The sequence below is a fragment of the Ictidomys tridecemlineatus genome, chromosome X (assembly GCF_052094955.1).
Source record: "Ictidomys tridecemlineatus isolate mIctTri1 chromosome X, mIctTri1.hap1, whole genome shotgun sequence".
Lineage (NCBI taxonomy): Eukaryota > Metazoa > Chordata > Mammalia > Rodentia > Sciuridae > Ictidomys > Ictidomys tridecemlineatus.
In genome coordinates this window covers 33,557,370-33,582,569 of record NC_135493.1, presented here as the reverse complement: position 1 = coordinate 33,582,569, position 25,200 = coordinate 33,557,370, and the positions used below count along the sequence as shown (strand labels likewise).

The 25,200-nt window shown below is 36.7% G+C and overlaps 1 protein-coding gene across 3 annotated transcripts in view; it reads left to right on the top strand.

Moving 5' to 3' along the window:
- The window catches only part of Pls3 (plastin 3), an 89,028-nt gene that overhangs the window by 37,067 nt on the left and 26,761 nt on the right, over positions 1-25,200 (top strand). For all 3 annotated transcript variants that reach the window (XM_005323330.4, XM_021725189.3, XM_021725190.3), the window contains exons 2-3: positions 11,585-11,665; positions 24,902-25,065. In XM_005323330.4, coding sequence (XP_005323387.1) covers positions 11,593-11,665; positions 24,902-25,065 — 237 coding nt within the window. In that variant the 5' untranslated portion in view covers positions 11,585-11,592. The remainder of the gene's footprint in view (positions 1-11,584; positions 11,666-24,901; positions 25,066-25,200) is intronic.

Below are 25,200 nucleotides of genomic sequence, written 5' to 3'. Positions count from 1 at the left end.
TAAAATTACTAAAAGATCTAAGCATGAAAAATAACTTTGCTGAGCAAAGTTTGCTGTTTATGTGTTTGATATTGCTTTCATAGAAGTTTGTCCTCTGTATTAACAACAAGCAATTTTTAATAATGTTAATGTGCTAGAATTAGTGAGCTGTAAAATTCTTCACCATTTCTTCTGTCCACTTTACTGCTCTACCAAGAGTCCATGTAAGTTTTCTAAAAGGAAGTAAATGAAACTCCAAGCCTCTTTCTTTGCTCCTTGAGAAAAATTCTGTGAGGAAAAAGAATCCTAAAATGAAAAGTAAACTACATAGATACTTGAGAGTTTGGTTATGTTTATATTAAGACTAAGTTATTAGCACTGATACATTGGGAGTGGTTGTTCATAGTACTTAGCATTCAAGAGGATGAAATTAAGAAATATTAAATATAGTGACACAGAAGCTCGTCATATATAGGAATGAATGTGCCACAGAGAAGGGAAGCATTTGTGTGCTGCTTTTCTTTTTCTTAGTGCTTTGCTTCGATTTTTTTTAATTGTTTAAGTTGTCAATGGACCATTTTTTTATTTATTTATGTGATGCTGAGAATCGAACCCAATGCCTCACACATGTTAGGCAAACGTTCCGCCACTGAGCCACCACCCCAGCCCTTCTTTTTGTTTTTTTTCTATTCTTTTTCAAGGCCTTGTGGAGGCTAAGTATGCACTCTACCAATGGGTACACCCCCCCGAGTGCTTATTTTCAAAGACCATGGACTGTTTTACAGTCAGGGCCAATTTTATAATAATATTTGTATGTTTTGTAGTACTGGGCATTGAACCCAGGGGTCTTCTACCATGCTACATCCCCAGCCCCATCCCTATTTTTTTTTTTTTGAGACAGAATTTTGCTAAATTGCCCAGGCTGGCCTCCAACTTACAATCCTCCTGCCATAGCCTCATGAATTACTGGGATTTTAGGCATGAGCCATTACACCTAGCCATACAAATGTTTGAAGAAACAACTTTTAGACCTCCGAATAGGCTTTGTTGAACCTATTGTGTATATTCTGTATGTTTCATACAATTCGTATTTGCTCTCAGTTAATGTTTAAGTTAATCCTTTATCCTTTAAATAATGAAAACAAATTCATAGTAGCTAAAGAGGTCCCTGTCTACATTTTCTGGCAACTATTCTTATTTCTCAATATGGTCACATTTGCTAAGAGTTTTGGGAAACACTGTCACTTCTATTGTTATGGTAAGAGAAGTTAATTACTTCTTTTCCCATATATTCTTTTAGTTTTACATTTTATTCATTTAGTTTTACATCATAGCTCTGTCTTGAGCAAAGCCACTTAACTACTCCAGAAACTTATTTCTTCCATATTACAATTTAGGTGATAAAGTCATGGGGCCCTGCAGACTTAGCTTTTCAATCATAATTTCTGTGATTACTGGATTTTGAGCATGCTGGGAATTACATTGGTTGAAATATTTTTAAAGTCAGGCCTTGAGTGTTTGGTTATGTTGAACATAACATGGGGGGAGTATGCAAGAGAAAGTTTAAACTCTGTCTTCAGAAACAATCTTAAAATAAGACTCAACATGGAATTAGACAAGTATTTGTGTGCTGTCAGTGAAAGGATAGTTCTTTTTTATTGAGGAGGATTATTCTGTATGTCCAAGTCTGAGGATCTGTGTGGAGGAAGCAGATGAAATGAATCAAGGAGGATGATGGACATCCCAGCTACACTCTCCTCTACTTATATAACTACAGGAGGAAGTCTATAATTAAATTGCTAAATTTCATGGCAAGATTCTAAATTCTGTGGGAGTTGAAGAGAAAGATCATAGGGAGTTGGAATCATTGGGAAACCAGCTTTGGGAGAAGAGGAGGCTTCTGCCTAACCTTGAAGAGTGAGTCAAATTTGGATTGGCACAGAAGAAAATTTAAAAGGAGAGCATTTTAAGTGTGACAAGTAGATAAAGTGGGAGAGAAAAAAGAGGAAGAGGGCAGGATGAAACCAAAGGTGTCATTGAAGGACTTAACAGGACCTGTTGAAGACAAGACTTAAGATTAAAAGCTTCTTCTGAGTATTGTTGAAGAAAATATAAAACTGGTTAGGTGTGACTAGTTGGGAACACTCTAGAAGACTTGGAATATCAGGCAGAAACTGGGCAATTAATTTAGGCATGAGCAATTACAGCTTCCTGAAAGGAGACTGGCATGATCAGATGATTGTGAGTACTGTGGGCCATTCTTAATTCAAAATGTAATTATTGAGAATGCACTATTTATTTGTCTTGTAGTACTAGGAATTGAACTTGGGGTACTTCACCACTAAGCTACATATCCAGCCTATCACCTTTTTTTTTAACTCTCCCCACTCTTCCCCTCTCTGGTACTGCAGATTGAACCCAGGGCCTCGTAAATGTTAGGGAGGTGCTCACCACTGAGCTATACTCCCAGCCCCCTTAAAATTTTGAGATAGGGTCTCTCTAAATTGCCCAAGCTGATCTCCAATTTGTGATCCTCCTGCCTCAGCCTCCTGAGTTCTGAAATTACAGGAGAGCACCAGTGGGCCTGTTTTGAATTTCTACTCTAATGAGTCTTGTTGGGGAAGTAAATTTATTCAATAAGTTGTTAAGGAGGCTCTCTAGGATAATGGTTCAAGGGTACTGACTTTGGTGTCAGGCCTGCATTTGAAACCTGGTCTGCTTTTTCTAACTGTGTAACCTTGACCAAGTTACTCATTGTCTAAACCTATTGCTCTTCTGTAAAATAGGAATAACATTATTACCAGGCTTGTGGATTTTTTTGGAGAAGTAATGTACATAAAGCATATAAAGGGTTTACCATGGTTAGCAAATAAGTCATCTGTTACTGTTAGCTGCTATAATAAAAACTTAGAAGTGAACCTCTGAGTGTAGCTCAGTGGTAAAGCACTTGACTAGCATCTACAAGGGCCTGAGTTTGATCCCTGGCACTGCAAAACAAACAAAAACCAACAACCTTACAAGTTTATGTTTTTATATTATCATATTAATTATTATTACCTGCTCTGTACAGGCATTGTGATAGGGGATGGAAGTATAAGGATGAATGAGATATGGTCCCATCCATCAAAGAGTTTTGTGTAAGAGTATTAAGGTGCTATTCTTGTGACTGTACTTTCAAATTTCTTTAAAAATGGCACATGTGGTCTGACAGTGAAAGAAGATGTTTAAAATTGGAATGGTCTGAGATAATCCAGGGTTGTACAATGGAAGGAAACATACTCTTCTGTGAAAATTCTAGGAATTGAGGAATCTTATCTCTGTGGGGTCAATCTGAAAAAACTTTTTTGAAAGATGCTCTTGAAGAGTGGATAGAAGGGTGTGAAGAACTTTCAACTAAAGAGAATCCACAGAGGAAGAGGAATGGAAGTGGGGAAATATGTGGTATATTTGGGGAATAGGGTATCTTTCAAGTGTGGCATTCAAGGGTGCAGTCCATGTAATGGGAGGTGACATTGGAAAGATAAGCAGGTATCAACTCAGGAAAATTCAGGATAATAAAAACTGCTAAAGAGTTAGGGCTTCCTTTTGTATGGAACAATCATGAGATCTGATTTTTGGGAAGTTTGCAGTGGAAAGATTATATTCGAGGGAGACAGGACTAAAGGCAGATCAGCTGAAAGGCTTTTGGAGTAGACTAGACCTGAGGTGATAACACAATAAGATGGAAGAATCCCAGAGTTTGCAAAGGAAGAATCCAGAAGGCTTGGTTCCTTGGTTCCATTTGTTCCTTATAGCCAAATCTGTCTCAGATTTACACAGCTGGAGACATAGGAAAATGGAGAAGTTGAAAGGGGGAAGTTGAAAGCGAGACCCAATTTGGCAGGAGGGAGGGTTGGCTGCGGGCGTAGCTTAGTGATAGGGTGCTTGCCTAGCATGCATAGGGCCCTGGGTTCCAGCCTCAGCACTGCAATAAACAAACATTTTAAAGAGAAGATAATGTGACATTAAGTTCAGTTGAATCCTCCTCACTGACTTTTCTTTTCCCTTGTTCATGTCTGAGTTGAACTCTGATCTGCTGTAATTATGCCTGCCACTAACCCTAGGCACAAAACCCCAGCCGCCCCATCTTTCTGCAGCTCTAATTACCATCTTCTGTTTCTGTTTCTGTGCCTAGAACACCTTCATACCAGTGATATCTATCTGAGAAAGTCTTCCCTGTGCTCTCAGATAAAGTTCAAAACTCTTCTTCTCAGAAAACATTCCCTGGCAACCACCACTCAGTTATATATGACTTTGATAGCACTAATATGATAACTTTGTTTATGAAGTAAGCTTTTCCTGAGAAAAGGGAATTTGGGCTGGGGTTGTGGCTTAGCAGTAGATCGCTTGTCTAGCACGTGCGAGGCCCTGGGTTCAGTCCTCAGCACTACATAAAAATAAACAAAATAAAAGTATGGTGTCCAACTACTTCTAAAAAATAAATATTTTTAAAAGTACCTAACCGGCTATATGTACAGCATCCAACACAGTGCTCGCTCCATATTTAGCCTTTAATGAAGGCTTGATGAATATAGATGAAGAAGTGGATAAATGTGCTAGACATTCAAGTTGAAATCTTGAAGAGTCATTGGAAACATAACACTAAGAACTTTAATAATTATACTAAGGGTAGGTGAGCTTTAGCCCACAGAATGTTACAGACGCATCTAACCTGGAAACTAGTGCTATTGACCTACCTAACTTGAGAGGAGGCAGAGCAGCAGTTTCTGTTGGAACAGGTAGGTATGTGAAGTGTGGGTGTTGCAAAAGCAGTGCCTGTTTTGGATGAGAGAAGGTAACAAATCATACCCCTTCTTTGTTGCCCATTCTTGAATTGTTCACAGGTAATGGTGGCTACATTGTTGGGTTATCCACCCCCTTCATAGTGAACTAATGTATTCTTCCATGTTTCATTCACCCTTTATTGCTTCATGATCTGAACTTTCAGTATGTATTACCCAATCTCTAATTTAAGTAATCAAGCTTCTCTTTCCCAATACTATTTACCTAGCATACTAGTGGCTAGGATAAAGTCTATGGCGAGTATCCCACTTTTTTTGTTTCATTGCTAAAATAGAACCCAGGGCCTCATATGTACTAGGCCAGCAGTGTACCACCAAGCCATATCCCATTTTTATCCCCTTAATTGTCTTTCAATTTCAAGAAGAAAAAATGTCAAGTTGATAAAGTTGATTTTTCTACTGACTGATGTCCACACCCTTCCTCCTGACCCTGACTTGGGACTGAATAGCAATACCCTAGTAAGTAGATTATTCAGTGAGCTACTTAAGGTTAGTGGCTTAGGAAATGAAAACAGGCACCCCTCCTCTTCTTCCTCAAATACCTTTCAGAATTTGAGTAATAGTTTCAGGTAGTAGTAGGAACACCTTTCTCCATAAAGATTTGTGTTCAGGGTTTATGTATAGTTAAATGAGCCAGTGGAGTGGTTTCATAATTGCTGTATTGTTAGTCAAACTCTGTAATTAGGGATGACTTCATAGGCATAAGATTCTTCTATGGGTGACGCCCTGAATTCATACCCAGTTGTACACCATATCCTTTTATGAAACAAACAAACAAACAAACAAGGTTTTGTTTGCTTTTGCTTTATTCCCTTAGTTGAAAATCTGTTTTCCTGTGTCTCAGATGTTTAGGGAGAGAGGCTTTGCTTTTTTTTTCCCCCTGCTTTTTTCCTTATACAGAGGAGGTGGTCATTGGAGCTAAGGGAAAAACAAAAAAAAAAACAAAAAAAACCCGACTGGGGGCAGATCAAAATGCTTTGTAGACAGGAGAATTCAGAAAAATATAGAGGGCCTGGGAGATTTTGCTTTTGCTTTGCATTTCATTTGCTAAGTGAAAATGGAGGGAAAATATATTTCTCTTTCTTTGAATATCAGTCTTCTCTTTCTCATGACCTGTAAATATTAAGTTCACTTTTGTGGGAATACAGTCTGAGGAAAAAGAAAGACACATTTCAAAGTCAGCCTTTCCCTTTGCTGTCAGTCACATATTGTAAAATGAGGGTTAAACTTATATTCAGCAAGTACTATTTATTTTTTCACCTCTTTTTTCTTTTATTTTCAATTGTTCATGGAAAAAAGTAAATTAGGAATGTGACAATATTAACAAGTGTGAGCTCTTTTGAAAATACTTAAAATTAGCTTAGTTTTTTTTTTCATGTATCACTTCTCTACTCTTGAGGTTGTATTTAGAAATTGGCTTTATGAAGGAGCCAAACTGAATCATAGGTAAAAAGTGGCTGACGGGTTTTCTGTAGGTCTATCCTTAAATTACTTTAACTAAAGGCTTGTAATTTTTATATATTAGGGAGACCTATTATATTCTGTAGTCAATAATTATAGGGGAGATGAGATAATTTTTCATGTATCCTATTTAAAGGCTCTTAGTAAAACTAATGCCTAATATTTATGTAGCCTCTCACAATTATTTTATGGTTATTTATTCCCCATTTTCTTTCATTAAGGATTTGAAGTTGCTGTCTAATATTTTATAGTTTACAGAATGCCTTCACATGTACCATCTTTAATCTTCACAAGGACTCTGGGAAAATAATATTGCTATTCCCAAATGAAGAAACTGAGGCTCAGAGAGCTTAAAGAAACTTGTTCATGGTCATATTTTTAGTAAAAAAAAAAAAAAGCAGAACCAGGGCATTGATTGATATCTTTTGATTCCATGCCCAGCAGTCTTTCCATTAGCACACACATCACTTTAGGCTTTTATTAACTCGTAAGAAAATCAACAAGTTAGAAAACTTAAAAGTGTATGTATATTTATATATGTATATATTGCATTAGAATAAATTTTTTGGAGTAAACTGGTGCTGTAAAATAATCTATATGAGATTTAAGCATTTCCTAATTTTGTAAGAACAAAAGAACTACCTTCCTGGTCTCCCTGTGAAGGAATTAATAATCCTTAAAGTTTCCAGAGCCTTTTCCCCTCCAAAGAAAAATGGATATTTGTACCTTTTATTGTAGCCACTAATTCACTTTGTGTCCTACTATAATTATTTACATGCTTGCCTCCCCAGATTGTAAATTCCTCAAGGGCAGGAACTAGGCACATTCACAGATGTTTAAAATATGGCATGAGGATAAAAGTGGGGGTGGGAAGCATGTGGGGGGATATGAAGAAGGAAAGAATGAGATTTCTACCCTATTCAGCCCTGCTACCTATAGAGAGGAGAAATGGCAGTGAAAGATTTGGTCAAATTCCTGGTCAGCAGGAATAAGGATGGAGAGTCGGGTGATTATGTTCAGGCACATCTTTTCTAATTTTCTTTTTCATACAAAAATGTTGAAGGAGGGACTGAGGTTGTGGCTCATTGGCAGAATGCTTGCTTAGCACGCATGAGGCACTGGGTTCGATCCTCAGTACCACATAAAAATGTACCAATCTACCACTAAAAAATATTTTTTAAAAAAGTTATAAAAAAATGTACAGGAGCATAAGAGTAAAAACTGTGTGTGGTATTTTTGTTGTCATTTGGGGTTTTTCTTTACTCACTTTACCCTTTCATTCATTCATTTTTGTCACTCCTATACCACCAGGGAGGAAAAAAGCTAGGCCACAGTGCTCAATGCTCCAGAATTATTCAGAATCAAATAGTAGGAAAAACAGGTTTTATTCAAAGGAAGGTAGATGGAAGAAAATTGTTTCAAAGGTTCCATCTTGGAAATTCCTGAAAATTGGCAAAGGCAGAGAAGTAACAAAAGACCAGGAAATGTACATATGCAAGTTTAGTTAGCCTATAGTTAGGCCTGAGTGGGCAATCTCTGCTCTCATCTTCTTTGGCACCTGTCAAAGTGGGAGAGAGTTTGCAGCCCCCCTCCAGCCTCCACTCTCAGCTGAAGTAATCTCCCCTGCATTCAAAAAAATTCTGAAGTATGAGGAGTAAAGATTTGTTCCCATGATGTAGGCTCCCTATTTACCTCTCTTATTGTTTCTTTTGCTGAGAAAAAACTTTTTAGTTTGAGTAAGTCCCATTTGTCGATTCTAGATGTTAACTCTTGTGCCATGAGGAATTTGGAGCCCGACCCCACAGTATGTAGGTCGTAGCCAACTTTTTCTTCTATCAGACGCCGTGTCTCTGATTTGATATCAAGCTCCTTGATCCATTTTGAGTTAACTTTTGTGCATGGCGAGAGAAAGGGATTCGGTTTCATTTTGTTGCATATGGATTTCCAGTTTTCCCAGCACCATTTGTTGAAGATGCTATCCTTCCTCCACTGCATGCTTTTAGCTCCTTTATCAAATATAAGATAGTTGTAGTTTTGTGGGTTGGTTTCTGTGTCCTCTATTCTGTACCATTGGTCCACCCGCCTGTTTTGGTACCAGTACCATGCTGTTTTTGTTACTATTGCTCTGTAGTATAGTTTGAAATCTGGTATCGCTATACCACCTGATTCACACTTCATGCTTAATATCCAGAGTATATAAAGAACTCAAAAAATTAGACAATAAGATAACAAATAACCCAATCAACAAATGGGCCAAGGACCTGAACAGACACTTCTCAGAGGAGGACATATAATCAATTAACAAGTACATGGAAAAATGCTCACTATCTCTAGCAGTCAGAGAAATGCAAATCAAAACCACCCTAAGATACCATCTCACTCCAGTAAGATAGGCAGCCATTATGAAGTCAAACAACAACAAGTGCTGGCGAGGATGTGGGGAAAAGGGTACACTTGTACATTGTTGGTGGGACTACAAATTGGTGCAGCCAATTTGGAAAGCAGTATGGAGATTTCTTGGAAAGCTGGGAATGGAACCACCATTTGACCCAGCTATTCCCCTTCTCGGTCTATTCCCTAAAGACCTAAAAAGAGCATGCTACAGGGATGCTGCCATATCGATGTTCATAGCAGCACAATTCACAATAGCAAGACTGTGGAAGCAACCTAGATGCCCTTCAATAGATGAATGGATAAAAAAATGTGGCATTTATACACAATGGAGTATTACTCTGCATTAAAAAATGACAAAATCATAAAATTTGGAGGGAAATGGATGGCATTAGAGCAGATTATGCTAAGTGAAGCTAGCCAAGCCCTAAAAAACAAATACCAAATGTCTTCTTTGATATAAGGAGAGTAACTAAGAACAGACTAGGGAAGAAGAGCACAAGAAGAAGACCGACATTAAACAAGGATGAGAGGTGGGAGGGAAAGGGAGAGAGAAGGGAAACTGCATGGAAATGGAAGGAGACCCTCAGGGTTATACAAAATTACATACAAGAGGAAGTGAGGGGAAAGGGAAAAATAATACAAGGGGGAGGAATGAATTATAGTAGAGGGGGTAGAGAGAGAAGAGGGGAGGGGAGGGGGGATAGTAGAGGATAGGAAAGGCAGCAGAATACAACAGACATGAGTATGTCAATATGTAAATCAATGGAAGTGTAACTGATGTGATTCTGCAATCTGTATATGGGGTAAAAATGGGAGTTCATAACCCACTTGAATCAAAGTGTGAAATATGATATATCAAGAACTATGTAATGTTTTGAACAACCAACAATAAAAAAAATTCTGAAATTGGCCAAATTTAGTCTGTTTCAGTAATGGGGATGGAACTCAGGGATGCTTTACCACTGAGCTACATCACCAGCCCTTTTTAAATTTTTTATTTTGAGAGAGGGTCTTTTTTTAACTACTTCTCTTCTGTTTAATTTCTGTTTTTTTAAAATATCTTATTTATCTTTATGTGGTTCTGAGGATCAAACCCAGTGCCTCATGTGTGTGAGGCAAATGCTCTACCACCGAGCCACAACCCCAGCCCTTGAGACAGGGTCTTTCTAAGTTGTTGAAGCTGGCCTCAAACTTAAGATCCTCCTGTCTCAGCCTCTGTAGCTGCTGGGATTGCAGGCATGTGCCACCATACTTATCTACTTACCTTATTCTTAAAGGGATATGTGAACCTTGAAAGTATTAAATGGTATATTTACCCTTCCCTAATTAGCTTGGCCTTATTGGCTTTTTTTAATATTATTTTAGTTGTAGATGGACACAATACCTTTATTTTATTTAATTTTTTATGTGGTGCTGGGGATCGAACCCAGTGCCTCACACTCGCTAGGCAAGCACTCTACCACTGAGCCACAACCCAGGCCCCTTATTGGCTTCTTCTTGGAGCTTCCATGTCTTTGTACAATGTAGATTATTATACTTTTCATTAAATTATTCCTGACTCAAACTGCCTAAGCTGGAAAGGACCTTTAGAAATAGACAAACCATGAGTTTTAGATTTTGTCACTTTCAAACTTTGTGAGCCATTATTCTGCATGATATGATTCATGAATATGGATAGTAATTTTGTATTGAAAACCCAATTGCTAGCCAGGCAGGAGGATCACAAGTTCAAGGCCAATCTGGACAACTTAGGGAACCCCTTTCTCAAAAGAAAAAATTTTAAAAGGATTGTGGATATAACTCAATGCTTGCCTAATATATGAGGCCCTAGTGGGTTCCATCCCAGTTCTGCAGAAGAAAAAATAAATAAACAGAAAGTTAGGGGGGACCCAAAGCACGAAAAGTGGTAGCAACATGTAACTATTTTCTTTTTCCTTTGTTCAAAACTGTTGATAGGTTTGTATTTGGAGATTATCCATTATGATCTAGACCATCTTTGTCTGTTACAGGATTAAGCAAACCCTTTCTGTAAAGGTTCATCATTGTAAATATTTTATATCAGGAGGAAAAAATCAAGGAAATTAAATATTTTTACAAATTTTTACTGAGAAACTTAATTCTATTCTGGAGGCTGAAGTAGGAGGATCACAAGTTTAAGGCCAGCTTTGGCAACTTAGGAAGAACCTGTCTCAAAAAGAACTGAGGATATAATTCAGTGGTAGAGCACCCCTGGGTTTAATCTCCATTACCAAAAAAATGTGCATATTGCTATATACTTGTGATTTCTATATCAAAACCAAAAATATTTGTTTTAATTGATTTCCTCTTGACCCTTCTTTTAATAGTGTGACTGATAGATGTCAGTATGCTATTCAAAAATTTGTGTTTTCAGTGAATGGATGTGAAAGTGGCCTAAAAGTGATATTTTATATGAATCATTGGTCAAATGATTTTGACCTTAGGCTTTGGCACTATAAGCAAGAATTTCTATTATGTATCTATTTCCTGTTGTGGGGTACCTTGGCCCTTCTTTACAGGCTTTGAATGTAGTTTAAGCTTTTGTCCTTAAATGGAAGATTCAGGGCTGGGTGTGTAGGTCAGTCATACAGCTCTTGCCCAGTGTTGACCAGGCTCTGGGTTTGATTCCTAGCACTACAAGGGGGGCAGAGGAGAAGGAAGAATTGGAATATTTTTTTTCTGAATAATTTTCAGTAAATGAAGACTTTTCATTACTTTGTTTTCTTTTTTATGGTTATAGCTACAAATATGGTAACCTAACTGGATTTTGCAAACCTTTAGTAGTTTGCAATTCTCTTTAGATTATCTTTTAAATGTGAATTTAGCAAAAATGCTTACAGTATATTCCTCACAAACTTTTAAAGTCTGAAACCTTTTTGGTTCCTCTTTAGATCTTTAAATGGATGAGATGGCTACCGCTCAGATTTCCAAAGATGAACTTGATGAACTCAAAGAGGCATTTGCAAAAGTCGGTGAGTATTTTTTTAATAGTATAACTATAGGTAAGCAATCTTTTTTGATCTCAGTCAAAATTATTTCTCTAAAAAATTAAACAAATGATGAATTAATTATAATCCTTGTAGCAAGATAGTTAAAACAGGTAGATAAAGTTTTGGAAGCTTCACTTAAAAATGTATTATCTTTAACTATATCTAGTATATTATGTGGTCAATGATTTTGAACCCCATCATTAAATGGGGGCTGCTATGGTTCCTGACATTTTTATGATGCATGTTGTTATTATTGTATTTTGGGTGTCATGTTTTTCTAAGGAGAGAATTTGGATTTTTCACCACATTCTTTGTTTTTCTTCTTCTGTAGTGGGATGGAATACAGGGCTGCTGTACCACTGAACTATATCCCCAGCCCTTTTTATTTTTTATTTTGAGACTGGATCTCACAGAGTTGCTGAGGCTGTCCCCAAATTTATGACCCTCCTGCCTCAGCTTCCCAGTTGCTGGGATTACAGTTGTGCTCCACTACACCTGGCTCTTGTACCATATTCTTAAAGGGATATGTGAACCTTGAAAATATTAAAAGGTATTTTTACCTTTCCCTAATTAGCTTGGCCTTGTTGGCTTTTTCTTGGATCTTCCATGTTTTTGCACAATGTAAATTGTTCTACTTTTCATTAAATTAGAGCATGAGAGCTTGGAGTGTAGCTCAGTGGTAGAGCACATGCTTAGCATGTCCAGCATTTCTGTGTGTGTGTGTGTGTGTGTGTGTGTATGAATAAGATGAGGAGGTATAGCATGCCATTGGTTTTTCTTTTGAGATCATATAACATGTCTTATAATTGAGCAGCTATGGAAGAAGAATACAGTTATTTACATTCCAAATTTCAATGTTTGGGTCAACTCTATGGAAGATAAAAAGGACAGTGTAAGAACTATTGATGTATATGTACCCTCATGAGTCAACATGTACTTAGAGAGGTGGGCTATCACTGTTTGGTGTCTTCCAGTCTAAGGGATATAAAGTTTGATTATAATGATTTTTTAATTTAAGTCAGAATTTACTCTTAGAGCTGTGCAGAAAATCCCATCAATGATAAGGAAGAATACATCCCTATAGAATACATTTTTATTTCCATATATTTATTATTGACATTTCTATCAAGTCATTTAATTGTAACAGCATGCATTGGGAAGAATAATAACCCCCAACCAGAGTGCATATGCATAATCCCATCAGAATTATAATTAGGAAAACATCAATGGTCCTGAATCTAACTCAATTTTGTGTGTATACATAAAAAAACAGTAAATTAACTTGCCATATAGATATCATTTACTATAAGAAGAGTACTGCCTAGTCTAATATTAGATTGATTATGAAAAACAGCAAATGAGTTCTTGACTACACGATGGGTCCTTCCCCATTTTTTTCTATGTTGTTATTCTTTCCAAATAATCTTATTGTGATTGTTTTAGGAATGCCATTTCCTGTGTACCTCCCATTTTATTTATATTAATCTTTCAGTGTTGGAGATAGCTTAATTTGTTTCATTATGAATAGAATCTTGGGATAGAAACATGTGCTTTACTAATGTTATAATTGTTTAATCATCAGTACCTGGCCTACCCAGATAATTTTCTTGTTGCTGAATATAGGTCTTGTCTTAAGATGCAACATCACGGAAATATTTTGTATACAATGTTTCTTAAAATTTAAAGCTAACTCAGAAGGGCACAGTGACCCTTGCCTGTAATCCCAGTGACTCAGGAGACTGAGGCAGGTGGATCTGAGTTCAAGGCCAGGATCAGAATACTTTTATCATTAAAAGAGCTTAATTGCCCCTTAGGGGTATAATGATATAAAGAGGGTTGACCAGTTATCTCCATGGAAGAACTAGGCTTAAATGGTAGTGAGAGATCAATTAGAGGTTTGACTGCAAAAAAAAAAAAAGTGATTTCTATGAAACTATTAAGCAGAATTTGTGGTAGCCAAAAAGCTTCTCAAAGGCAAGTCTTACTGAAATCCCTACGAGGCATACATTTCTATGTACAGACTTACTTACATATATGCTAGAAATAAGAATTTTGGAGTCCAAACTTTCTGCCTGTTCTGAAAATTACTCTCTTATATTCTCCTCTTGGTATCTAGTACAGTGCTGCACACATTAGGTTCTTAATAAATATTTAATTGATTGAATCCCAAGGAATTATACAGTCTTTTGATGTACTGGGATTTTGTCAATATCGACTTTACATTCAAAGGGACTTTATTAGGAAGATTTTAATTACAGTGGAATTTTTTATTAAAGGTTTCAACCATTATACTGTAAAACATAAAATTTATATATTTTTTTCAGTATAATAAAGGTTTGTTTATAGTCTGTCCTTGAGAAACTCATTAAAAGACTAAGCTGATTTTTTTTTAATTTTCCTTTAAAATCTTTATAGTTTTTCGTTGTCATTAGTTACAGAGCCCACAGGCAATTGTTAATGGTGGAAATTTATTTTTTCATTCAAGGAAGCTTTATTTTTAAAATAATCTCTATAACTTACTTTCTTCTCAAGGACGATTGTTTCCTAGTTGGGCATGGGGGGGTAGGGAGTACTACATTGTCTCAGTTCAACTGTGACAAAATATGGAAATCATTATATGATTTTCCCCATCTATTAACAATAATGGTCTTGATTGTCTCCTTAGAAATTCAGCAAAATCATAGTGTGTAGAGAAAATCTCTGTAATTACCACTAATCACAGGTTTTGTTCAATCAATTAATAGTGCTTTGAAACTCTTTACTAGCAATAAATTGAGTATTAGGATTTAAAGTTCTCCTTTTCACTCCCTTTCTGCACCTGCTTAGTTTCAAACTCTAATCTCATATAATTATTACCATTTTCTCAACAATTGTTTCCAGCTTCCCACTGGGATAGCAGAAATCTTAGCTCTCATTTTTTTCTACTTCATAATATTTCTGTTTTAATTTAAATGCTCCTATCCTTCATGATCTTTCTAGAGGAATAAATAAACCTTTTCAGAACACTTAGGAAGTATTTCACCAGCTAGAAAATGTCTTTTACTTTCTGGCTTCAATCTTGCTATGGAAACAACACTTCTTTTTAAATCTGACGTTTTTCCCTCTCTGAATCACTTAACTGAACTTTTTTTAAACATAAAATTCAGCACTTTTGAAATACAAGAATAATGGGGTTTCTTAAGTGACTAGGAATAGTGTGGGTGTATTCCTTTGAGGTTGCCCACCAAACTAAGTCAAAAACTTTTGGTTGTGGTGATTCTAGCCAGACCATATTTTTTTTTCTCTCATCCCAGGAAGTTGAGTTGTTTCCAGTTACTTCATATTCTCTAGTATATAAAAACCACATCAGATGATGCCACAAAAAAAATATGGTGGTTTAGTCAAATTTACTTTTACTACTGAATAAAATGATACAAGTGCACATTTGTTTAATTATGTCTTAAAGAATAAATAAACTAACTATGCTCTTTACCATGCCATGTGCCATTCCATTATCCCTGTGATATTAGAAGTGGATATATTGGCTCTGGGATTGTGGCTCAGAGGTAGAGCACTTGCCTAGCATGCATGAGTCACTGGGTTCGATCCTTAGCACCACATAAAAAAAATAAAGATGTGTCCACCTATAATTAAAAAATAAATATTTTTTAAAAAAGAAGTGGATATTTTGGCATAGCCTGAAAAACATGGATTGACAGTGTGGAAAATAGTAGGAGTACACACATGTGGGGGAACACAGTCAGTGTATGTGTAGGTAATTTTCCTTTTTATGTTTTGGTGGTACCAGGGATTGAACCCAGGACCTTGCACATGCTACAAGAACTCTCCCACAGAATTATACCCTCAAAATACCTACCTGTGTAGGTATTTTTAAAGTGGGAGACAGGCAGCAGATAAAAAATAATGGCCATGCTGCTAGAACATTTGTAGAAAAGGATTGTTGAACAACTTTTTTTATTTCTTTTGGTGGTATTGAGGATTGAACCTAAAAGTTCTCTACCACTGGGCTACATACATTCCCAGACTTTTTTATTTTGAAGCAGACTCTTGCTAAATTTCAGAGGCTGGCCTCAAACTTACTCCTCTTGTCTCAGCCTCCCAAGTAGCTGGGATTACAGGACTGTGCCACCACACCTGGCTAATACCATTTTTGATTGCCTGGTCTTAGCCCTCTAAACTTGTCTATTCTTCAGCTGTACTTTTGGGGATCTGCTATTAAACTCTAATGTAGCAGGCTCTAATATACCCTTAGCTGAGACTCATTAAACCATCTCTTAGATTTGTTGGAGTAAGCTACCTCAAAAGGTATAAACTGTGAAAGACCAACCCCATTTTTAGCTAGACATCTGGAGATCTTTAGCAGCTGCCTTTTCCAAAGTTTTAATGCCTAATGAAAGTTTGACTTAACTGCTTAGATCTTAGGATGGAATATAAGTCTTTTGGCCAAGTCTTTTAAATCAATATTTTGTGAACTTTCATGGACATTCAAGATTATATTTATGCCTGTGTGAATCCATTGTTCAACATTCAGATTCCTATTGTCATTTTTTTTGCTAAAAATTTGTAGAATACATTGGTTAGAATAAATGGAACTTCAAAAAGTCACTGAAATTTCATTTATTTTTTGCGTGTTGTATTATTCCATGTATTAAATTGAACATTTAAACCTAACTTTTTGGAAAAGATGTACATCTGCACTTGATTGATTTTCTTCTTTAAGTCCTAATGAGCACTGTCCCGAGTGGGTTAACAAAGAGGCCACATGTGTGTTGCAGATGACGGCACACAATATTCGACCTCTTTATGAAGAATGACACCAGATTTACACAGCTTCAAGGACAGTTAAAGCAATATACATATACACATTCACACACTCAACCTGAGGGTCAAAGGAAGTCCTCATCTTTCTTGCTGATGAATTTATAAGACAAAGTAGCACCCCAAAAGATGCATTTGAAGTGATAGATTGCAGAACATACCACCTGGGCAAGGGCAGTGTAAAACAGCAGCTAAAATCAAAACCACTTGAATTCTGGCTCAGCTTTCTCCAGACAAGTACTTAAAATAGCTTAAATAACAGGATGCAAGGGGAGGGAAAACATTTCCTTTTAAGGATATCCATTCTTGGTGTGATTCAAACTTCTGCAGGAACATGGCTGTATAATAAGTTTATTTACTTTGAGGTTACTTGTGGGGGGAGTATCGGGGGAGGTAACTGGCATTTAAAATAATACTTGCTAAAGGAGAATAATGAGGTTTCCTTTAAAACAAAATGCAGATGTGAACCTACATGTGTCATTTGAGAAAAAGAGAATTCCTTATAACAAATAGTTGATTCTTTTCTGATGAACCCAGTAGCTAAGATGAAAGATGGGCCTGTCTGGTGCAGTATTGGAAGCCTCTTAATGATAACAGTTTGTTTTTTTTTTTTTAAGTATAGTGGGATTGTTTTGTGTTTTAAAAAAGTCAGTTTATTAAAAGTGAGCTCTCTGTTTTTTGCCAGAACTTTATTAAGTGGTTAGGTGGTATTTCTTTGTTCCTGCTGTTTAATGTCTACCCATATTAGCCATGTTTTCTAAACTAAAAAGTTGAGACATGTGTTGGCAGAAACATTGAGACTGCTGCAGATAATATAGGCTGTATGATAATTCGTATCTGCTTTATTAGCTGGTTGAAAATGTAATGCTGGAATAGACAAGTCTTACGCACAGCCTTTTCAACCCTATGCTAATGTATAGTTACATGAAGTGGCAAATGAACCAAAAAGAGGTTCCAGAATATCTGCAGCTTTAAAGAGAATATAAAAGGCTGCCATCGTGCCTGGTGGTTATGATTTTAGTTTCCAGTGGTTAAAACTGCTTTCTTCAATCTAGATCTGTATTTTCTAGGTCCTTTTATTATTAAATTCTCATGTTTATGTCAAAACTCAGAATAGGAAAAATTTACCATCATAGGTTTGAACTCCTGATTAATAATATCACTGATGAGATGGATGCTTTCTAAATGTCATTATGCTAACTCATTTTCTGGCCTCCCAAAGCTCATTAGGTCCCTGATACTGCTTTAAAAATGTGTTTCTGTTTTTGTTTGGGAATTGGAAATAAAATTAGCATAAAACTCTAAAAATAATAGCATGCTGTTTTGTCTTTCAAGTACTTTACCAGCTGGGAGATTTTGTAAAATTAATTGCTAGTCACTGTTTTAGGCTCCCTCTGCTTTCTTATTGAAATTGAAATTATTTTCTTCAAAATATATGATTTAGGAGCTCTGAGAAAGGCTTGATAGAATTTGCTGGTGCTAACACCAAAATGCCTTTGATCACAGGAGATGATAGAAGCTGGATTACCATCTGCTGATAAAATATAGGAAAATAGCAGAATAGGGAGAACTTTCAAGAGATGACACATGTTCTCATCTCAGAAAACATAAAGATCTCTTAAGTAAGCCAAAATTTTTACATGGATTTTGAAGCTATTGTTTCAAATAAGACCCAGGGGTTCTGTCTGATTCTGTATCTTGGGTGTCCAGCTTGGTGCCTGCAAGAGAGTAGGTACTCAGTGAACCCTGGGGGGTAACTCAAGCACACATGGTACTTCTTTCTTTCTTTTCTTTTGAGAGGGGGTCTTGCTATGTTGCCCAGGCTGGCTTCCAACCCCTGGGCTCCATGCATCCTCCTGCCTCAGCCTCCCCAGTAGCTGGAACTACAGGCACAACCACCACACCTGGCTAATGGTATTTCATACTAAAGCCAGGGCAGGTTTCCACATTTGGAAAGAGACCTGACCTGAGAGCCAAAGCTGCTTGTCTACTTCAGCCCTCCTTAGTGGGTGTGTTCACTTAGGAAACCAAATTACAGATCTGAAGGCCACTGGGTGGGGACAGGATTAGAACAAAGGGAATGAGATTGAATGTTATTTAAGGGATATTTCTGTCAAGTTCTGGTTTCCTGATGAATTACCATTCAGGCTTTCTAGTGCTATTTCAGAATTTTTGACATTTTAGTTTCGTTTTGTTTTTAAGTGCTCATCTAGGATTACAGCATTCTTTCTCTGCTTCATGACTGAGAATCAGGGATTCCACAAACATTTTTTCCCATTGCTTACTGTATGCAAGCCACTGTGATATGTATTGTGGTAGGAGATTTAAAAAAAAAGATTCAAGAGTGTCTTTATCAAGAGATATTCAGCCTAATAAGGAAGATTGTCATGTAATGACAAATTGTTCCTGCAACTCCATTTCAAGTTTTCCTGTCCCTTACTAAAAGCATCTATTATTACTACCCTTACTTTGAAATGGAGTTTCCACATGTGGTTATTTTATGTTGGTTACATTTTGGGTGGCTACTTCCTGGCATCTTTTAATCACATCAGTGAGCTGTCTTGTAATTAATGCTCAACAGAGGTTATTGCAGAGAGCGTTCATGCAAGCAGTAGTTCTCCCTTTTACCCAAACCTCTATTTCCACCTAATAGAAATAAACCACCAGATGGACTCTCAGGGCCTTGGTTAGTTTCATATAACTTTGAATCCATAGTAGTTTTCCAATATCTAGCTTAAAATTTCTCTACCTTTCCACTTCAAGTATACCAAAAGAACAATTATCCAGTACCTATTATTTGTTAGCTCTAAAATGGAACCATTTCAGAAGTCAAAGAAAAGGAAAATACATTTTCCATCAAAAATCATTTAAGACTTTTTTTTAGAGAGAGAGGAGAGAGAGAGAATTTTTAATATTTATTTTTTAGTTCTCGGCGGACACAACATCTTTGTTGGTATGTGGTGCTGAGGATCGAACCTGGGCCGCACGCATGCCAGGCGAGCGCGCTGCCACTTAGGAAAGGTAGCAGAATACAACAGTTACTAATTGGGCATTATGTAAAATTGTGGATGTGTAACCGACGTGATTCTGCAATCTGCATTTGGGGTAAAAATTGGGAGTTCATAACCCACTTCAATCTAATGTATGAAATATGATATGTCAAGAGCTGTGTAATGTTGTGAACAACCAATTTTAAAAAAATCATTTAAGAGCCAGGCTTGGTGGCACACCTGTGACTCATAACTAAGGCTGAGACAGGAGTGCAAGTTTGAGGCCAGCCTCAGAAACTTAGCAAGACCTTGTCTCAAAATATTTTAAAAAGAGGAGATGTGGCTCAGTGGTAAAGCGCCTCTGGGTTCAATCCCTAGTACCATGGAGTGGGGAACTATTTAAAGTGGACAACATTTTAATAAAGATATTATAAAATGAAAAATGAAAGAATGTTATATTCAGGTAATGAGGTATAGGCATAATTCGAATGTTAATCACTCTATATCTGTTTTTAACATACATTATTATTCTCTTATTTTCAAAGTTATGTATGTGGTGGTAGGAGGTTGTGAAATCCCGTGTATTCTGATATAGAATCAGTGAAATAGAGCCCAAAAGGACCTTTTAGAGGTCGTTTCATCCAAGTCACTCCTTTTGGGTTTTTTTGTTTGTTTGTTTTGGTACCTGGAATTGAACTTAGGGGCACTAGACCACTGAGCCACATCTCCAGCCCTATTTTGTATTTTATTAAGAGACAGGGTTGGGGCTGGGGACGAGGCTCAAGCGGTAGTGCGCTTGCCTGGCATGTGTGCGGCCCAGGTTCCATCCTCAGTTAATATGTAAAATACAAAGATGTTGTGTCCGCCGAAAACTAAAAAATAAATATTATAAACTCTCCCTTCTCTCTCTCTCTCTCTCTCTCTCTCTCTTCAAAAAAAAAGAGAGACAGGGTCTCACTGAGTTGCTTAGTGCCTCAACTTTGCTGAGGCTAACTTTTTAAACCTCCTGTCTTAGTCTCACGAACCCCAAATCACTGGAGAAGTAACTTGTACAAATTAGTAGCCAAGTTGAAATTAGATTCCATTGTATATCCTTCAACTATGCTGTGTACCTTTCATATGTCACACTTAGTCCCTATTACTGAGCTCCATGTTAATTTTATAAGGAAAATGGAGAAACAGATTGGTATGCACACAGGAGCAGGTGTGTTAAAACTCAGTACTTTAATATGTAAAGAGTTGCTCAAATTCTGCCACAGTGCCATGTGGGTTGCTTCCTTCTTTTTAGCAACTGCACATGTTGTTGCCGGTTTGATTTCTAAATATAAACAGTTTTATGTGTACCTTGAAGGAAATTTTAGTGATTTTTTTTCACAAATGTTGAGTAGTGTATGAATGCTGTTTTTAAAGTACAGATATTTTCCTTTGGGGGGCATATCTGGTATTGAACTCAGGGGCACTCCACTGCTGAGTTACATCCCCAGCCCTATATTGTTTTACTTAGAGACAGGGTCTCACTGAGTTGCTTAGCACCTCGCTTTTGCTGAGGCTGAGTTGAACTCGTGATCCTCCTTCCTCAGCCTCCTGAGCTACTAGGATTATAGGTGTGCACCACTGCACCCAGCCAGATATTTTCTTTCTTTCTTTTTTTTTTTTTTGTATTTTTTTAGTTCTCAATGGACATTTATTTATTTATTTATTTATTTTTAGAGAGAAAGAGAGAGGGGGGGAGAGAGAGAATTTTTTAATATTTATTTTTTAGTTCTCGGCGGACACAACATCTTTGTTGGTATGTGGTGCTGAGGATCGAACCCAGGCCGCACGCATGCCAGGCGAGCACGCTACCACTTGAGCCATATCCCCAACCCCCTTTATTTATTTATATACAGTGCTGAGAATCGAACACAGTGCCAAGCAAGCACTCTAGCACTGAGCTACAACTCCAGCCCCAGATATTTTCACTGATAGATTTTTAAATGTATTAATTAGTGTTTTAAGACTATTTGATTCTAAGGGATAGGATATGCAGCACTCAGTGGTAGAGTTCTTGCTTCCCATATATGAAGCCCTGGGGTTCATTCCCAACACTGCTCCCACACCAAAATATTTATTTACTTATTTAACTCGAGAAATGTATTGCAATAAAATTAAAGATAGCTGAGCATGGAGACCCATACCTGTAATCTCAACAACTCAGGAAGCTGAGGCAGGAGGATTGCAAGTTCAAAGCCAGCAATTTAGGGAGGCCCTAAGCAACTCAGTGAGACCCTGTCTCTAAATAAAATATACTAAATCACACATAAGAGGTTGCGAGGGGAATGGGTAAATAAACAAGGAGAGAAGTGAAATACAGTAGATGGGGTAGAGAGACAAGATGGGAGGGGAGGGGAGGGGGGATAGTAGAGGATAGGAAAGGTAGCAGAATACAACAGTTACTAATAGGGCATTATGTAAAATTGTGGATATGTAACAGATGTGATTCTGCAATCTGTATTTGGGGTAAAAATGGGAGTTCATAACCAACTTGAATCTAATGTATGAAACATGATATGTCAAAAGCTTTGTAATGTTTTGAACAACCAATAAAAAAAATACTCTTAAAAAAATAATAAATAAATAAATAAATAAATAAAATATAAAAAGGGCTGGGGATATGGTTCAGTGGTTAGGTGCCTCTGGGTTCAATCCACAGTACCCCCCCCAAAAAAAGAAAAGGATTAAAACTAAAGATCTAAAGATAGAATTTCATCAACCTTTGGGCTTGGAATATAGTTCAGTGATAAAGTGCTTGTCTAGCCTTCAACATGCCCTGGGTTTAATCTCCATCACTGCAAAATAAATAAATAAGTAAAATGATTAGTCAACATTCAAAGTATTGGTGAAAGGGTTTCATATAGGATATTTGATATTTTAATAATTAACAAAAGTTAGCTAATATGATTGTGCTTAGATCACCCTAGATAAAAGTCTTAAATTATGTGCTATGGCCTAAAAGAATTTGCATAATCCTGCTTCTTGATCTGATCTCTTGATTTCCCTCTTACCCACTCTGCTCTCTCTGCAGTTCCCAAAATACACCAGATGTACTTTTGTTTCTTTCTTTCTTTTCTTTCTTTCTTTTTTTTTTGTTGTTGATGTTGTTGTTGTTTTGTTTTGTTTGTTAATAGACCCTTATTTTATTTATTTATTTATTTATTTATTTATTTATATGTGATGCTGAGAGCCAAATGGTACATGCTAGGCAAGTGCTGTACTACTGCCCTACAACCCCAGCCCACCAGGTGTACTTATGTATCTGAATTTGCATTTGCAATTTCTTCTACCAGAGCTCTCTTCCCTCAAATATTCATGATTTGCTCCTTTACCTCCTGCAAGTCTGTATTCAAGTATAATCTCATAAAAGTAGTCTTCCCTGACCATTCTATCTAAGTGCATACACACACCCTCACCAATGTCACTCTAACCCAGGCTTACTTGATGACATCAATACTCTCTGGGAATTAAACCCAGAACCTTGCACATACTTAGGAAAGTGCTCTACCACTGAGCTACATCCCAGCCCTACTGTTTACATTTTGAGCTTCATAATTCTTTGTTGAACAGTTGTAGGGGGGAATAATGTGCATTGTAGCATGTTTAACAGTAATATCTCTAGCCTCTATCCACTAGATGCCAAAAATGTTTCCAGTCCAGCATGGGCTTTGGTGCACCTGAACAATCCCGAACAGCCAAGAGAGGATTGCAAGTTCAAGTCCAGCCTGGGCAGCATAGTGAGACCCTATCTCAGAATAAAAGTAAAAAAGCTGAGGTATAGCTCAGTAGTAGAGCACCCCTGGATTCAATTGCAGTACAACCAAAAAAAAAAAAAAAGTCTCTGGACATTTCTTGAATGTCTCTTCAGGGCCAAAATAACAGCCCCTGGTCTAACACCTGATAGCCTGCTTTATTTACTTTATATTTTTAGCACTTATATTGGTATTTTACTATATATAGTATTTTATAGTCATATTGCCTGTTAAGTGTTGTTTATTAATTGTCATTAGAATATGAGCTGCTTGAGTGCAAGATATTCTTTTGTTGGCTATAGTATCCTCAGTCCCAAAACAGTACCTAGTAATGTATCAAATAAAGTTACCTATTCACAATACATTTCTTTGAATGCTATTGTGGTAATCTTGTGTCATTTCTGAATGCTGTTGTGGTAATCTTGACATTTCTCTATTCAGGTTATTTGTTTCTGCTACAATTTAACTTAAATATTTGATACCACAGCTGAAAGTCAAAATTTATTCACTAAAAAATATATGCAAGTGATTACAGCCCTTAGGACATTTCTTATGGTTTTTTTTTTTCCAGTGTTGGGGATGGAACCAGGGCCTTGTGCATGCTAGGCAAGCGCTCTACCACTGAGCTATATCCTTAGCCCAGCACTCTTTTTCAATAAACCAACTTTTGATTATTTTCCATGTTTTTCTTTCTCCTTTTGAAGAGTTTCAGAATAAGCATCATTCAATGAGCACTTCAATACATATTCTGTTAAAACTGGAGTAGCACAAAGATAAAAAGTTTATTTATGAAATCATAATAAACATCTGCTTTACTTAGTACTGCATTTATTTTTATGAATTCTATGTTTGGCTTGGATTAATTTTTGTTTACATTAACTCTTTTTTAAAAATTGATATTTGTTTTATTTCAGGTATGCTTTAAAATAGAATCAGTGCTGCTAGGTGCAGTGGCACACACTTGGACGCTGAGGCAGGAGATCACAAGTCAAAGCCAGCCTCAGCAACTTATCGAGACCCTGTCTCAAAATAAAATATTAAAAGGCCTGGGGATATAGCTCAGTGGTTAAGTTTTCCCCTGGGTTTAATTGCTAGTACCAAAAAAATAGAATCAGTGCTAATCCATAAAACTTCTTTTAGACTAATGAAAGAATAGAAATGTAAAACTAAATAGTTATAGAAGGAATTGTTTAATACCACAGTATGGCAATGTTTTGTTGGTATATAATATATTGTTTTAAAAAAGTCCTCTTAGTTTTGTGATTTAATAATAATAGTATTATTAACTAACCATACTTAAATTATAGGTGCTTTTTTTTTGGGGGGGGGGGTGCTAGAGATTGAACCCAGGGCTTGTACATGCTAGGCAAGCACTATAGCAACTGAGCTGTGTCCCTAGCTTTAGGGGTGCCATTTGTAAGTAGAATTTCTCATACAGTTTAAAATACAAGGTAGCATGATATAAAACCTTACTCATTCTATTAAACTTTACATCTGCCTTTCAAACATCAAACATCCTTAGGTTACAAGCAATTAGAAAATATGCTTATGAACTGAGCCAAAAAGTGGGAAATACTTAGTTTATTTCTTCTAATTTTTTTTCCTTGCCTGTCTCTTTTACAAAGATCTCAACAGCAATGGATTCATTTGTGACTATGAACTCCATGAGCTTTTCAAGGAAGCTAATATGCCATTGCCGGGATATAAAGTAAGAGAAATTATTCAAAAACTCATGCTGGATGGTGACAGGAATAAGGATGGGAAGATAAGTTTTGATGAATTTGTTTATGTAAGTATGTGAAAAACCACAATTATTAAAAGTAGTGATTGTTGCTTTGTCTAGTGGGATCTTATAATTGCTATTAAGTTGTTAAATATATCATGTGGTACTCTTACAACTAATAATATCTCTGTCATCCTGCCC